General features: G+C 39.4%; 1 protein-coding gene across 1 annotated transcript; it reads left to right on the top strand.

Annotated features, from left to right (window-relative positions):
- The first annotated feature begins 234 nt into the window (after positions 1-234).
- On the top strand, positions 235-17023 carry LOC107684652 (nuclear pore complex protein Nup205-like). Its single transcript, XM_016480959.1, has 41 exons — positions 235-364; positions 1132-1274; positions 1421-1592; positions 1703-1847; positions 2017-2176; positions 2265-2493; positions 2652-2816; positions 3044-3219; positions 3409-3525; positions 3744-3881; positions 4277-4427; positions 4527-4735; positions 5237-5419; positions 5594-5644; positions 5868-6077; positions 6178-6415; positions 7245-7434; positions 8509-8629; positions 8712-8790; positions 8876-9040; positions 9135-9259; positions 9362-9476; positions 10273-10422; positions 10496-10570; positions 10674-10831; positions 10939-11019; positions 11098-11289; positions 11364-11568; positions 11691-11789; positions 12361-12506; positions 12587-12900; positions 12991-13129; positions 13679-13805; positions 13883-13956; positions 14166-14297; positions 15296-15401; positions 15478-15635; positions 15730-15859; positions 16003-16107; positions 16197-16255; positions 16689-17023. The coding sequence occupies exons 1-41, from the start codon at positions 244-246 to the stop codon at positions 16839-16841; spliced, it is 6006 nt and encodes a 2001-aa protein (XP_016336445.1). The 5' UTR covers positions 235-243; the 3' UTR covers positions 16842-17023.
- Positions 17024-17850: the final 827 nt, after the last annotated feature.

The raw sequence follows: 17850 nt of genomic DNA, 5'->3' as shown, positions 1-17850 counted from the left end.
CGCTGACGAGGCGGCAGTCGGAAATAACAATACGGTGACAATAAATACAATATAAATATTATAAAATAAAAATATATTGTTTGGTCCAGTTGTTTCTGACTGTCGGTCCACTAAATTCCTCGCTTATTTCAGTAATTGATTTCATGCCGACTGCAATTCTACCCACTTTTATTTTAAACCATGTTGTCAAAAAACTCAACAAATAAATAAATAATATAGACGACAAAAAATACACAAATGTGAATGCAAAATAAACACTTTACAAAAGAAACCGAAAGTTATGTTTTTCACACCGGCAAAATTCGGGGCAGCCCTGAGCCCTCTCACGCTTCAGACATGGCGACGCAGATGGCGGTAAATTCAGGTATTAATTTAAACATTCTATATTATCAACATACTTCATATTTTTCTACAGTATAGAGTATTGACCAATGCACTAGGCATTTAAACTAATGTAATTCAACAGATTTAAAGTACAAATACTTAGCTCCACGTTACCTTCATTAGTAAATATGCTTAAAGTGTGTAGCTATATGCTACATTCATTATTATCTATCCACAATATTGCTATTATTAATATTATTATTATAGTAAATGTTGCGATAAGACCATAATTTCTGTTTGACTAGACAGAGCAGTTTATTTGAAACATTAATGTCTCTTAAGACTAACTTTTGAATATGGTCTTTACTGGTAAATAAGGTTAATAATAAATGGCCAAGATAATGTCTCATTTAAGTTTAAAATGTGCATTTAGAAATGAAGTCTAAGGTGGTTTTATTATATAGTTTCTTGTGAGTCTTTTTTTGCGGTATGGCATCTATTTTTTTCCCCACTTCCAGTCATCGGGAGACTGTCGTAACAGTGAATGTTGATGCTTCATATGTGTGTTTTGACAACGTCCTGTGTTAACCACGGTCACGCAATAATAATCAGTCACTACTTTTTATGTAAAATCAACTAAAAAAAAGTTTCTGTAAAGACATTTTGTGACCAATTGTTTATTGTTTTTACCAATTCAGATAATACACCACGTAGCTTTAAAACAGCCCACCACACTACTTTGTAATGTGTATACAGAAATAATTTATTATATAAATGTTTTGTGACGTATTGTGAATCTGTTTGCAGGAGCCAGTCTGTGGGGCCCGCTGAAGGAGCTCTGGGAAGCTGTGGAGGGGGCCATATGGAGACGACAGCCAGAGAGTGTTCATCTTTTAGATCTGCAGTTGAAGAAACACAAACCTTCCTTCCTCACCCTCTTCAAAAACCCAGTAGGTTTTACTTTCTATAGATTCAAAACATTTCATGTGGAAAACTCTAATTGTACTGTAATTAAGTTTGATGTATTACTTGTAAAATGGTTCAGAGTTTCAAAATGCATCCTTTGTTGTAAAATACAATTTTTTTTGCAAAACAGATGAAGAGTGCAGAACAGAGAGAGAAGGTACGGAAAGCCAGCACAGAAGGCATTGCTATTCAGGGCCAGCAAGGAGTACGACTTCTTCCTGAGCAGCTTATCTCGGAAGCCTTCATCCTTAGTGACCTTTTTGACCTGGGAGAACTAGCTGCCCTTGAACTGCTGTTGGCAGGTACACACACTGCACATACACATTTAGTACTACTGAACTGCACATTGCTCATACTGTATCATTGCAGTGAATTTACTATGCGATAATGTGATCTTTATGTGTATTTTCAGGAGAGCACCAGCAGCCTCATTTTCCCGGCCTGTCTCGAGGCCTGGTAGCTGTGCTCCTTTACTGGGATGGCAAACGCTGTGTGGCAAACTCCCTTCGCTCGCTCATCCAGTCCAGACACGGGAAGACGTTCACGCTTGACTTGAGGTTTGTTGCTTTTCCTTCATGCAACAAGATCTAGCTCATTCTCCCATGCTTCTTTCCTTTTTAGGAAACATTTGATCCAAGAGGTTGACAGATTATTGATTGCACACTTCAACAACTCCCAGGATAATGGAAATGTGAATCTGTGTTGTCATGTTTTCTTTCCTTGTAGTCCTGAATTGGTGAATCTCACTACACGGTTCACGGATGAGCTGATGGCTCAGGGATTGACCAAACAAATCCTGAACTTGATCTCAGATATCAGCGTGACTCGTGAGTTTGAGAGGCTTCAGAAAGAGCGGGGCCTTGGCAATGAGAAACACAGAAAAGAGGTAAAGCATCCTGTGCAAATTGATGATAATTACATATGCAAATTATGTAAATGGACAGTTTATAGTAACTGTTATTCATATGGTACAGGTATCCGACCTCATCAAAGAGTGCCGACAGTCACTAGCAGAGTGTTTGTTTGCATGGACATGCCAGTCACCTCTAAGCAAAGAGGACACCCTGACCCTCATCGGTCACTTGGAGACGGTGACAGCCGAAGCTGATGGCTCATTGGATAGCGTTAACCTTGCTTTAGTAATGGCGTTGCTTTATTGCCTGGATGTTAGTTTTCTGGAGCAAGGAACAGAGGATAGAGAAGGTATTCATGCTTTATTGTGACCATCTTTGGTAGCTATAAATGCTATATTATGATCCACACTCATATAAGTATGATTAATAGAAAATATAGGTTGTTTATTTCCTAGTAGAGTAGGAAATACTATGTTTTCACAAACCCGTTTTTTGTGTGTTCATTAGACTTGCTCCAGGCCTTGCCTCTACTGACGGAGAAGCAGTATGTGGCAGCGGTGCACAGTCGGTTGGTGGAGGGTCAGGCCTGGAAGCTTCCTGGACTGCAGGCAGTGGTGCAGCTGACCTGGGCTCTGTCTCTGAGAGCCGTGTCACAGCTTCCGCAGGGTGCAGGTATCACGCCTTTCATAGCTCAGGCTATTGTTAATTTCAAAATCAATTTTACTTTAGCTCTCATGATCTCTCATGATACGTCATAGGTACTGTGTCTTTGCATGATCTCTATATACAGTACAATAGTTTGTTATAGTAGATGCAATTAGCAGCTAAACCCCGAAAATGCATGAAGTCGCTTTATAGGTTAATATACCCTCTCCTACTTTTGTTCATTTTCTTTTCAGCTCTAGTGGAGTTCACAGAGGCAGATGAGGCTCTGGCAGACCAGGCGCTGTTGGGAGGTGTCTTCCTCTTCCTGACAGAGGGCATCCTAGGAAGCGATGGCTTCAGCCAAGAAGAATTCTACACCCGCCGGCTGCATTCCCTCATTACAGATTTCCTGGCTCTCATGCCAATGAAGGTGTGAGGAGAAATGCTTGGAAAGTTCAAAAGAACAGCATTTATTTGAAATAGAAATATTTTGTAACATTATAATTGACTTTACTCTCACTTTTGATTTATTAAATTCATCCTTATTTCTCTGTACAAAATTATACTAATGTTAATGAGTGTGTATGGAGATAAGTTAAGTGAAGAGTGTTATTTGCAGGTGAAGCAGTTGCGTAACCGTGCCGATGAAGATGCTCGACTGATCCAAATGGCTCTGCAGATGGGCAGCGAACCACCATCATCTCTACGCAAGGACCTGGACCACCTCATGATACTTGTGAGCTTCCCTTTACATTTATCACATAGTACATACATATAGAATTCTTCATCATTGAAAATCTCTATAAAGCCAGGAAATGACTTGCATCATCACATATTGCTCCTAGAATTTAATTCATGTTATTTTAATAGGTAATAGCATTGTCACTCAACAGCACTTTTGAACTCTTGTAATTAATGCTGAAGAATGGTGTTTTTTTGTTGTTGTTGTTTCAGATTGGAGAGTTTTACAGTAAAGATCCATTTGAACTTGAGCTGGCCCTGGAGTTCTGGTGTCCATCAGAGTCTCTTCAACACACTTCACTCACCGGATCTTTTCTTGGAGTAACTCTCCAAAGACCCCCTCACAAACAGGTGTGAGAAGAAACCTCATTTTTGCTCATCCTACAATATAAACTTCCTAAAAATATTTAAGGGTGATGTCAAATAGTAATTAACTATGTGGGTTGGTAAATGAAACATTACTGGTATTAAACTCCACAGTGTATTATTCATCACCACTGCTTTGAATAAAGTTCAAATTCCAGTAGGGCTGCACGATTAATCGCATGCGATATTTAACGCGCATCTTGTCAGAAAGCCGGTTCTGTAATCAGCGGTAAATCTCCATCACCTGCGTGCGTTCACATTGGTGATGGACATTTCCCGCTGATTACAGAACCGGCTTTACTGATAAGATGCACGTTAAATATCGCATGCAATTAATCGTGCAGCCCTAAATTCCAGTATATATTTGTGTGTTACCTCAGGTGGTTCTCTCCAAGTTTGTGCGTCAGATGGGTGATCTGCTCCCTGCTACTCTCTACATCCCTTACTTGCGCATGCTGAAAGGGCTTGCTAATGGTCATCAGTGTTCCCACTACTGCTTTAGTCTGCTTAAAACCAATGGAGCTCCACACGGTAACTGCACCCTCAGATCTTAAAAGAGAATGGTGTGATATGAGTGCTGTGGTAAGTCGTGTGCACTACCATATAAGTTTGTTTATATGGCTGTTTCAGGAGAGAACCGGCAGGCTGGAGTGTCGGGCAGTGTTGTGTCATGGGAGCACTTTTTCCATTCTCTCATGCTCTACCATGAGAACCTGCGACGAGATGTGCCCAGTGCCGACAGCATGCAGTACCGCCACCCACCCATCAGAGGCATCACTCAGAGAGAGCTAGAAGGCCTCACAGCGTTCCTCCAGCTGCTCACCACTATCATCACCTGGGTATAGAACACATACATCACAATATAATGACTGATTGAACAGTTTCAATTCTAAATTGAAATGTTGTGTAAAATAAGTCTTTTAATTTCAGAAGGTATACATTTCATTAAACTTTATTGTACATCAATATTATATTGGCTATCACTCACCCTGCTTTCTAGATATCGACCAGTTAATTATTATTATTTTTTTTTTGTAGATGAGTGAATGTTTTGACTAAGTATTATTTGTAGCATACCTCTCTTCCTGATGGTGTCACCATCGGAAGTATAGTTTATGAAAATGATTGGCCCGTTTCACTTTCATTTAAAAGCAAAAAAAACCCCATTAAAATTGAAATATTCCGAAATGAATCAACATTAAATCTAATTGAATATGAATCAGAACTTGTGAATCAGAATCAAATAAGGAAACCAGTGCTAATGGTCAGCCCTCATCACATCATCAAGCAGATGAAATTGCTCTCAATATCAGTGTTCAGATATGTTCTATATTTTTCAGAGTGAGAACACGCGTCTGGCTCTTTGTGAACACCCTCAATGGACGCCTGTGGTGGTGATGCTGGGATTGCTGCAGTGCAGCGTTCAGCCCGTGCTGAAAGCTCAAGTCTTGCATGCTCTTGCTGCCTTTGGCAAATCTCCTGAGATCGCTGCCTCCCTCTGGCAATCACTGGAGTACACACAGGTTGACTAAAACTTCATCCTATAGTGCCAAACTGACCTACAATAGAAGAATAAATGTATAAACGGTGTATTAAACTTCAGTATAAACAGTGTGGATTTCCCACTTATGTGCGTTTTTAATTGAGTTGACTTTAATTATTATGTTATTGATCATTGTTGTATTTTTCCCTCTCAGATCCTGCAGACAGTGAAAGTTCCTGGACAGAGACAGGCTGCTGGGATTGAGGTTAAATGTGTTTCTTGTTGCATATACTGCTGGTGTTAGGCCTGCATGATTTAGGGGCGAAAAAAGTCTACTTGTGGTTTTTCTGATAACAATTGTAATAAATAGCAATAATTGTTATAAATGTTATTATTTTTAAAGCTCTATATTTGCTTTGCTTATTTGTTGGACTTTACAATTTGCCCCTAAATTTTATTTTGGCACTAATTAAATTTTTCTCTAACAGGTGGAGCTGAATGAGATTGAATCGAGCTGTGAGGAGTATCCTCTCACAAGGGCCTTTTGTCATCTGATCAGTACTCTGGTAGAGAGTGCACTTCCAGTGAATCTTGGAGCAGGACTGCGTGCACCAGGCTTTCAGCCTTATCTTGACTTCCTGCGTGACTCTGTGTTTCTGGCCTTCCCCACACGTGCCTACCGGCGGCCAGCAGAAAAGGTTTGCTGTGGCCTGTTAGACTTAAATGTGTCTTATCTCAGTCTCGCCTCCATTTATGGTTGTGTATCTTTATTGACTGATTTTATTTTACTCTTTGTAGTGGGAGGTAGCTGAGGCAGTGCTAGAGGTGTTTCACAAACTTCTGAGAGAATATGAGCCGCAGCCAGCCGACTTCCTGCAAGAAATGGTGGAACTTCAGGGAGAGCAAATGCCAGCCCATAAGCCTCCGGGACACAGTCTGATGTTCCACCTGCTGAATGACTCGCCCACCCTCTCTCTGTGCCTCAGCCTGCTGGAGGAGGGCGCTCGCCAGCTAGACACCTACGCCCCCTTTCCTGGTCAGTATGAGAGGCCTGCTCTGTATTTTTTATATCCTGTTTCATTTGTTATTGAAACTTTTAAAACAACTCTCATTAAAATTCTTAAAACAGTGTATAATGCTAAATGGATCAGTTATTAGGGATATATTGAAATTGTGGCAGATACCGATAAGCTGATAATTCTGTACTATTTTGAATAAAAAGGTGAGAGTGAAACACTCTAAAAATACAATCACAACATTAATGCATGGTGCATTAAATTGATTAAAAATGACCGTAAAGAATTTTTTAATGCTACAAAAGATTTTGATTTCAAATAAATTCTGTTCTTTTGAACTTTCTATTCATCAAAGAATCCTGACATTTTTTTATTTTAATTTATAATAATAAGAAATGTTTCTTGACCACCAAATCAGCATATTAGTATGATTTCCGAAGGATAATGTGACGCTTAAGACTGGAGTAATGATGCTGAAAATTCAGCTTTGCATCACAGGAATAAATGACATTTTAAAATATATTAAAATGGAAAACAGTTATTTTAAATTGGAATAATATTTCACAGTATTAGTGTTTTTACTCTGTTTGAACAAATAAATGCAGCCTTGATAAGTATGAGACTTCTTTAAAAAATATTAAACATTTGAATGGTAGTGTATGTATTTATAATTGTTTGACATTTCTATTTGCCTTTAAAATTATTTAGTATTTAGTTATTAACTTTATATTTAATATAATTTTTTTTTTAGCAAATTAATTGAGACTAAATGCTGAATGATTTCAGCATTACTGGATATGGATCAGTTTGTGTGTATTTGTTGACATTATGCTGTTGCCATTGTTGTAGGTAAAAAGCAGTTGGAGTCGGCAGTGCTACACTGTCTGTGTTTGTTGGAGCTGGCTCTGCAGAAGGAGGTGACATTCATGGATCTGCTGAGAGAAAGTCAGACATCGCTACTTGTCTCTCCTGTGGAACAGCTCCTGCAGGGTGTCAGTGCTCAGAGCAGACGGGCTGATCACATCACCAACATTGCCAGGTCTCCTTCTTCCTTATTTATACATATCTGTCATATATTGTTCTAGGGCTGTGCAATTAATCGAAATTCAGTTTCAATTTCGGCCTCCAACGATTATGAAAATACAGTAATCGAGATAAAACGATTATTGCGCCCCATTCCACCCCCTTTCCAGCGCAGCGGTGCTCTTTCATTCCTCCATAAAAGCCCAATTTCACATGCAAATCAGTAAAATCATGTAACGAGACTTTTGCCAAACGGGACGTGCTTGATTTATTTAAGTTGATTAGATTTATTTATGTTTTTAAAAGCGTGAAAGAGAACTTGCGCTTCCTCGGGAAGATTGTTACTGTGCATGCGCTCAGAGATGGAAAACAAACGGACATGTAAAGTAAGTCATCTTTTAGCGCCTAAACTGTCAAATACACACACTGCTCTTGACTGAAGGACTTTTGTAGCTTTAATAAGAAACAAAGGAAGTTTAATTATTACAGTGAAGACTATGCTGTTTTATTTTACATGAGCTTATACAACATCTCTAGTAGGCTGTTAACTGAATACTTTAGACCTGCATTAAAAAAACTTAAAGCACAGTTTGTTTCATTTGTATATTTTTTATTCTATTGTATTCTTTTGCTTTTTTTATTACTGGCATTGTATTACTTTGCTTTTTTTAATTACTGGCAGTTTAATTATTTTTAATAATTTTGAGGACCTTTTTTGTTGTTGTTTTTTAACTAATATTAGTTACTCTGGTATTCTGCTGTGGTATTGAGAATTGTGACATTTCGCTGGTCTCTAAAATGTAGATGTCATAGCAACCTTATTTACAGAAAATATATATTTGATATATATCACTATCTTTAAATAAATCTTTCATATAAAGTTTTGGTCATATGGCCCACTAATAATCATTTTAAATAATCGTGATTACAATATTGACCAAAATAATCTTGATTATGATTTTTGTCATAATCGAGCAGCCTTTCTATTGTTCCCAGCAAAATCATTTCCCCCCAAATCATGTCAGGAATGCTTTAATCTGTGTCTGATTCAGCAATACATGGGCTGATTTGACTTGTTTGGCCTTCACAGGTACCTGTACCACAGCAGCTCGAACCCTGATGCTGCTTTCCAGAGTGCCAAGATTCTGCGCCGTATTGCACGCTACCCAAACATCCAGGCCAGACTGGTTGGAGACTTCACACATGATCAGGTAAGAGACCTCACATTGTCTATTGGTAATACAAATAATTGGGGTTGCTTTAAATATGACAAAACTGTTTTGTAATGAGCAGGTGGTGAGTGAGAAGTTGATGGCTGGTTTTGTGGAGTGTCTGGACAGTGAGGAAGCTCAGGAGGGAGTAGCCGCAGATGGTGAGGCCTTATCCTGAAAAAAGCCAAATATCATCTATAAATGGTTTAAAGCGGCATTTAAGAACCTTTTTTTCTCTTTGTTCAGACTCAGACCCTGAGAAACGGATGGCCAGGATTCGTCATGAAACCAAAATCCACATCCTGAACCTTCTGATCACCTCTCTGGAGCTAAAGGGCCCCAATCTGGGCTTGTATCTGCTGGGCTATGAAGTGAAGAAGCCAGTTTCCTCCACTAACCTGCAGGACCCAGGTAAGATCTTAGCTTGACTCAAAATCAGATTTAGGACTCTTATGTGTACCATGCTATGCCTGAAACAGTTTGGTCTTGTGACTACATCAATAAGGTGTTCTTGGCTGTCCACGGAGCTGCCTGCATGCGATCCTCAGTCTGCTCCAGAGGGGCAGCGAGTGGCGCACTGGACCTGTGCTCACCAAACAGGCCCCTCAACTAGCTGAACTCTTCTACCAGGTACACACTGTTTAACTAATTTACATACAGACATTGTGATGCCCTTTGTGTCACGTTAAAGTATCTATTTTGTGTCTCTGTGTGTGTTTGTGTACGTACCAGGTGATCTATCAGCTGTGTGCCTGTCCTGACACTTCTGGACCCACCATGCGTTACCTTAGGACCAGTCAGGACTTCCTGTTCTCTCATCTGCAGCACCTGCCTTTCATTCTACCAGGTATGCTTTTGATCTTGACAGACTAGTGTGTCCATGACATCTGGTGGGAGATGTTTCTGAAGCAGCAGATCAGCATATTAGAACGTTTTCTGAAAGATCAGTGACACTGAAGGGTGGTGGCTGCTGAAAATTCAGCTTTGCCATTACAGGAATAAATATATATTAAAACAGAAAACACTTATTTTAACAGAGTGTCTATTTACACTAAGTGCAAATAGCCTGTCTTGTTGGCAGAGGCTTTTTACTCTAACTCCGCCCACCAAAGTGTGATTGGGCTAGTCAGCATTACAAAGACGGTCGTAAGTTGTCTTTTCCAGTTAGTGTAAATAGCATCTATCACTGAGAAAATATGCTATTTTCACCTAGTGTAAATAGCATATAATTGCTTAGTGACTTACTTAGTGTAAATGGCCTCTATCTCTATTTACACTTAGTGCAAATAGCCGCTGCCTTTAAATTGTACTTATATTTCACAATATTAAAGTTTTTACTATATTTTTGACCAAATAAATGCAGCCTTGGTGAACATAATACACTTTGGCAAAAAAAAAAAAAAATCCAGACTTTTGAATCTTAGTGTAATATCCATTTCAAACATGTTATTTATTATTAGCAATTTGATATTGTTGACAAAAAAAAAGCCACTCAGATTATGGATTTAGTGTGCCATCCAGACACCTTTTACATATTTTTATATTTCATTTGATTCGCACTAATCATAATTTCACATACTATTTAGGGAGGATAGCATGCAAATTAGTATCCCTCTGATTGATTCCGTCTTTATGTCCCACAGAGAATGAGATTGCTGCTCTGTCTCAGATGTCCTGGCTGATGAAGACTGCAGCCATTGAGCTCAGAGTGACCTCACTGAACCGTCAGCGCTCTCACACACAGAGACTGCTCAACCTCCTCCTGGATGACCAGCCACACACATTACATGCCGGTAATACATACACCCAAAGTTCCTCACGATGACCAGCCACATTGAAGTAAACGCAACTGAATCTGTCTTGTAGCAGATGGAGAGACAGGCATGGAAGAGGAGAGTAGATCAGTCAGTGGTTTCCTGCATTTTGGCACCGTCTCCAAAGGTAAGAGAAAGTCTGGTTACGTTGCAGTTTGTTCTGACGCTTTAGAAAGGAAGAAGCCATCTGATTTTGAATATAATTAGTTAATCATCCATTGCTCTTTTAGTACGCGGGAGGCTGCTGAGTGTTTTGGATGCCATAGACTTCAGTCAGGAGGCCCCGGAGCTTCTGCAGCTGGACTTCTTTGAGCGTGCTCAGATTGAGCAGGTCATCACCAACTGTGAACATGTCAACGAGCAGGGACACACGGTCTGCAACGTCAAGGTATGTGGATGGCTCACTGATTTCCTGCATGCATTAGACCTTATACTGTCATTTATTTATTATAAGAATATACAATTAATATTTTCATTGTTTCATCATGTTTTCAGTTGCTCCATCGAGTTTTAGTTGCAGAGATCAATGCACTGCAGGGCATGGCGGCCATTGGGCAAAGACCACTGCTGTTGGAGGTGAGTGTGTCTCTGATATTTGCAGGCAAGCATTACAATTTTTTTTTTTCATGGTGCTGATTGTTTTGTCGGTATCAGGAGGTGAACTCAATCCTGCAGCAGGTGGTGGAGAGGAACCGCGTGCGGTGTAGTCTCAGTGCAAAGCGTCATGCTCTGCAGAGCTGGAGGAGTCTGGTGGAGACCATCCTCACGGCCTGTCCTTCAGAGCTCATCCCAGCCGACCAGCGCCAGCTGATCATCAGAGACCTGCTGCTGGATCTGCACGACAAGGTAGGAAAATTAATGAGGAGGAAGATGCTTTTAAACGAGGAACAGCATGTGACTTGCTTCTCTCTTTCCTCTAGGTGTTATCAGAAGATGCTGCTGGTGAATTGATGCCAATTGTAGCCGGGGCAGTCTTCACATTAACAGCACAACTCAGCCAATCGGTGCTGTCTGAGCAGCAGGGGGCAGGGCCACATGGTGGCTCTGGATCAGGATTTGCTTCAATCGCTAACTCCGCCCTCCACCTCATCCTAAGGAAGCTACTGGATTTTATCTTGTGCACAGGTTAGAAGGGGTTGTATTTTCAGGGTTGACTAATCCGCTAACCTGGGTAAATTAATTCCACCATGTTAGAGGTTAAATGGTTAAACTTCTTGTTTTACTCCCTGGTGTTTGTTTACATCAAGGTGGAGGTTTCCAGCGTCTAAGGTCTCACCTTTATGGCGCTCTGCTCTACTACCTGCAAATTGCCCAGAAACCTGAAGAGCCAGAGACACTCCAGACAGGTATAGAAACACGGATATGACAAAGCAAGGGCAAAATGTTCTTTTATTCACATACACGCATACTTTCCTAGACAGCATTTTGGGAATTTTAAGCCTTCATTTTGCAATCTAATTTTAGAAAGGTTTTGGCAACATTGCTCATACCTTTCATGGATATATCCTAGAATGTTTAATAATATTTTACTATTTGATTGCATATAATATTTAGGATTAAAATAGATATAATAAATATCTAAAAATCTAATACACATTTTATATAGATATATTTTATTTATATATATAAATATATAAATTTATATATAAAAATTTATAACAATTATATTTATTAATATATTATTGAATTTTCAAACATTTTAAATCATTTTTTTAAATTAATTTTAATATACCAAGTCTTTTTTTTTTTATTGATTTTGGAGATTTTGGTCTTATGTAATTCTTGTAAGGAGTGATCGTTCACAACATATCTGCCTTTGAAAATCATGTAGGCTTTAAACACTGTTCATAATGAAATTGTGTAATATATACTAACATCTAAAAATTATATGCAAATATTATAATACTGAATTTACAGGTACCTCCATGTGGGAGCGTTTGACTGCCCCTGAAGATTGTTTCTCCAAGCTGCAGAGAGAGAACCTGGCCATCATCGAGAGCTACGGCACTGCGCTCATGGAGGTGGTGTGCAGAGACGCTTGTGACGGCCATGAGATTGGCAGGGTAAGAGCAAACAAGTCAACATCATCTTACTGAGTTATTGCGAAATTAGATAATGAATCGAGGGCATCGTCTTTTTCCAGATGCTGGCTCTGGCCGTGTTGGACCGGGTGTTGTCTATAGACAGACAGTGCCAGTGGCTGGTGTACCTGTGTAACAGTGGGTACCTGCGTGTGCTGGTTGAGAGCTTGAGACAGGACGATGTCGCCCTGCAAACTCTGCTCACACCTCAGCCTCCATTGCTCAAACCACTCTACATCTACGAGTCCAAAATGGCGTTGCTGACCCGTGTGGCTAAGACAGCACAAGGTGCGACGGAGCTCCTGCGCTGTGGGCTGGTTGGTCAGCTGGTGGAGTGTCAGGTGTTTCACATGCTCCCTCAAAATGAGGCACTCAGGTCTGTACTCTGTAATCTAGATACTAAATATAGATGAAGAAAAATGTCTCTCACTGTCATGTCATCGCACTCTCCATATCTCTCTTCCAGAGTGTTTGGGCAGAGAGATCCATCGGGGTTTATTCCTAGTCCTCTAGAGCGATACAGACAGATCCTACTGCCTACTCTCAGACTGATGCAGGTCATCTTGACCTCCACCACCACACAGCACCAGCAGGGGGCGGCACAGGTACAAACATCCATACAATGTTTCCTTTGAAACAGGCTGAATCCAAATTCACAAATCTGCTATATACTAAACGAGTTTAGCTAGTTTTGAGGGAAGTACATACTTGTATGTAGTGCTACATCTTACTGCATACTTAAGTGTGTCAGTATTGGGACATAGGTGAAGAACGTTTATTTACACTATTGTGTAGAAGTTTTGGGGTCAGCAAGATTTTTTGTTTTTGAAAGTAGTCTCTTGTGTTCTTCAAGGCTGCATTTATTTGATCAAAAATACAGTATTATTGTGAAATATTATTACAACTGAAAGTAATTGTTTGAATATATTTTAACATGTAATTTATTTATGTGATGGCAAAAAATCTTTCTGACTTGTCATCTTTTTAAAATATTTTTTTAAAAAGCCAAATATTTCATGAACATTAGAAAAAAAAAAAACTATAAAATAAGAAAAATAAAAGTTTAAAAGTTTTATTACTTTTGTCTAAATAAAAAAATCAAATCAATGGATTTATTTTAGACCGGGAAGTAATCTGTGTGTGTTGATTTGTAGGTGCTGCAGTGGCTCATCGTTCACTCTGATGTCATTCAGTCCATCCTGCATGGTCAGGATATGAGTATGGGCGCTCTACAGGAGCTCTCTCTCCTCACTGCTATCATCAGCAAGACCGCTCTGCCAGGTACAGACACTCCACAGCTGTTTAAATGCTTCATACACTGATGACTGATGCTGTGGATCTCGATTTTTTATGTTTAGGAGCTCTGGAGATGGGACAGGAAATCAACAGTGCCGCCCTTATGGAATTACAGGGACACATCGGCAGATTCCAGGTAAAATATAGAAAAAAAAGTCTTCGAAAGCTTATTTTTAAAAAGAAGAAAAGAATGGTTATGTGACTAAACGGTTTAATGCAAGACATCAGACTAATCACAGTTAATAATGATGACATCAGTACTGTTGATTGCAGTTTAAAAGCTGACATTCTGTAAATACAAGTTCATGTGTGAAGTTTACAAAATGAGCGATCTCCCTCCTTCAGCGTCAGTCGTTGTCTCTGCTGGTGCGGCTGGTGGGAACCGATCGCGCTCGCTACCTGAAGCAGATCGAGGAGACCGTCTCCCCTGGCGACCTTGCAGAAAAGAGAGAGGAAATGGAGGTTGCCATGCAACAGGTGTTACTATCTTTAGCTGGAAAACACTACACCACTTTTAAAACAGAACGGAACACTTTTTAAATCTGCTTGGAAATGCCTGACAAATGCAGTAATGTGTTCTAAAATTAAAACTATAAATGTTGTTCCTTGAAAATATATATTAAAGAATATAAAAAAAAAAATGTTCAGCTAGTTGCAAAGACATCATTTGTCATTTTCTTTTAGTTTTACTTGAAGTACTGAATTAACTAAAATGGCAATAAAAATTAATAAGAACTATAGGCATATTAAAAAAAATATACTAAAACTGACAAAAACATACCTTTTTTAAACTTTAATTTTATCTTGAAATTACAATGAAAGTGTATATGAATATAAAAAATTATATCCAGATATAAATCTAAAATAAAAACCAATGGAAAAAATGAATAAAATTATAATAATATATCAATAATGCTAAAATAGCATGTCTAAAATGTGCTCAAATTATTAAAAATATTTGATCTCTGGTCATATTACTTTATTTGATATTTGATCAACTGGATGGAAAAAGAGTCTAAGGTTAAAAATCAAAGTGCCCATCATACACTATGATTTTCTGTAAAAGTATCAAGTCTGGCAGGCAGGCAATGATTTTTGGCAACTACTGTCAACTCCACTAGACTTTAAATCATGGCACAAATCTGGGTAAAAATTGAGTAGTTTGATCACACTTCATTTTAAGATCCAATTCTCTCTATTAACAAACCATTAACTATGACTTTTTCCTCTATAAACTCCTAAGTTGCTGCTTATTAATAGTTAGTAAGGTAGTTATTTAGGTATTGGGTCGGAATAGGGATGTGGAATATGGTCATGCAGAATATGTGCTTTATAATTACTAATAAACAGCCAATATGTAGATAATAGGCATGCTAATAAGCAACTAGCTAATAGTGAGAATTGGTCCCTACACTAAAGTGTTACCACCAGTAGTTTGCTTCACTGATATATGTATGTATCATGTGATTTCTCAGATTTGTGCCAATATTATGGAGTACTGCCAGACGCTACTGCTGCAGAGCTCAGCTGAAGCCCAGTTCACTCTCTGCCTGTTCAGCCCGTCAGCAAGTGAACCAGCAGGTCAGTCTTTGTGGTCGTCTAACGCCTGTCTCTGTCTGGCTTCTGTAACCTAACTCTGCATGTGATCATGTATCAGATGTGGCCGTTCCCTCTGCGCGGGTGCCCAGTCTGGGATTGGTTCTGCTCCTGCTGAAGAACAGCGCCACTGACTTCTTCCGATATCATGACAGCCACAGACAGAGCCTGAACAAGCTGGAGCGAGTGGAGCAGCTTCCCCCTGAGGAACTGAAGGAGGTATATCTGCCAACACAGGGAACGTTGCAGTAGTACTGCCTAAAATGTGTTTGTTTGATTGTGGGATGTTTAATGTATCTTTTTATGTGCAAAGCTGTGCCAGGGTCTGGTGTCCAGTTCTGGTGGAGTGGAAAAGGTCCCATCAGTGCAGAGAAACGTGCTTGCCAAGCGCCGACTCGTCCAGCTGGTCAACAACCGAGCCAAGCTTCTTGCCCTCTGCTCCTGTATCCTAACACAAAGACTGTTTGAGAAATCAAGAGATGATCCTGTTTGCGTTTCAAAATGATGTTTCTTTTGTTTCATTTTTTGAGAATTACAATCTGAATGCTGGAAACGGTTGCATGTTTTTCTTGACGTTTCTCTGAAGATATCATTGAGACATGCTTGTTTGTGATTTGGCGCCACCTAGAGTTCTACTTGCTGTACTGCACGCCCACTGACCCCAAAGACTCACTTCTGCCAGGTTTCAGAGGTCAGCCGTCTCTCATTCTAGTCTTCTTCAAAGCGCAATCAGTTTTGGGTTGTTTTGCATGAGAGACTCATTTATTGCTTTCTGTGTAGATCCTAGTGGCAGCAGAGGATTAAGTGTGTCAAGAGTGAGCCAGCAAGATCTTGAACAGGTACTTTTTTTTTTGCTTTGCTTTATGTTCTTTGTTCCATACTTTATTTTTACATAAGGCTGGAGTAATGGCTGCTGCAAATTCAGCTCTGCCATCACAGGAATAAATTACAATTTTAAAATATATTCAAATAGACAAAAATAAATACAGCCTTATTCAGGGCTGTCCGAACTCGGTCCTGGAGGGCCGGTGTCCTGCAGAGTTTAGCTCCAACCCTAATTAAACACACCTGAACCAGCTAATCAAGCTCTTACTAGGCATAGAAACTTCCAGTCAGGTGTGTTGAGGCAAGTTGGAGCTAAACCATGCAGGACACCGGCCCTCCAGGACCGAGTTTGGACAGCCCTGGCCTTATTTATCAAGGCGTAAGAAACTTCTTTCAAAAACATAAAAAAAAAAGTCTTGTTTTTGACACCTCTCTGTGTGTGTGTAGTTACAGACTGACGTGGCGAACAGCTTCAATGAGCCGTTGCAGAGGAAGCTGCTGGAGGTGGAGTGTCTGTATAGCAAAACCCGCTCCCGTCACACCTTTATCCAAGCCCTGACGCGCAGGATCCGTGGCCTAGTGCATCACGCCAAAGGCTGAACACTTGCATACATGTATATTTCCTCTAATAGTGCTAAACAGTACTCTTTTGAATTAGGTAGCAAATAGTTGCTTTTTTGCAGTTTTGAATACTATCAATCCACACATGAAATTTTCTTGCTCTGAAGATCTCGGTATTGGATTGATTTTTTCTAATGTGGTAAATAAATGGTTTTCCAAACAGATGATGGTTGTTTGTGATTTTTTTTTTTTTAAATCAAGATGGTAAGTACAGTTCTTTGAGAAAATAAAGCAGTTTTGTTTCTGGTGATTTGTGCAGTGAAGAGCAGAGGCACAAAACCATTGCAGAATAATCTTGTTTTATTTTACAAGGTACGCTTTATAGAAAACAGTAAAGTGCGTAATCTTCAGTTTCATTTGTATGTCTCGGTTTTGAGAGCTGATGTAGCTTTACTGCGGAAGGGATTCTGGGAGTGAGAACCAGCAGACTACATTCAGATCGCATGGTAAGGATTGTTTCAAATGGCAACAATGAGCACACATCCATGTTTTAATACAGAAACTCACATTTAATATACCAACCCAGTTGCTTCCATAGTTTGCCTGTAAAAATGTGTGCGTAACTACAATGTCATAGGCACGTCCCATTCAGAAAATATGGACTGTGAAATAAACAACTGATTGACAGAAAAATATGATTACAATTCACAGCCTTGATATGTTTCAAGGTCAAGTAGCTTTTGAATTGTTCATTGTTAACACATGACAAGTTTCTCAGAAACATCAAACCAAATAGTGGTTTCTTTTCAAATAAAAATTCAGCTTAAGATTAGTGAGTGTGAAAGAAGGCCTGTAACTCACAACGTTGATGTGATGAAAGTGAAGCCAAATTAATTTCCAGTAATGCTAAGAATATGCAGATGTAAGTGTGAACGAAATACATGCTTATTTCTTAAATACAAAGGATGAATAAATGGTCCGATCTAGACTGGGAGCCTTTTTGTGCTATGTAAAATCATGCTTTCCACTATAAATTATTTTTAAATAA

This window comes from Sinocyclocheilus anshuiensis, unplaced genomic scaffold (assembly GCF_001515605.1).
Source record: "Sinocyclocheilus anshuiensis isolate Anshui unplaced genomic scaffold, SAMN03320099.WGS_v1.1 scaffold93, whole genome shotgun sequence".
Classification (NCBI taxonomy): domain Eukaryota; kingdom Metazoa; phylum Chordata; class Actinopteri; order Cypriniformes; family Cyprinidae; genus Sinocyclocheilus; species Sinocyclocheilus anshuiensis.
This window is presented reverse-complemented; position numbering and strand designations above follow the sequence as displayed.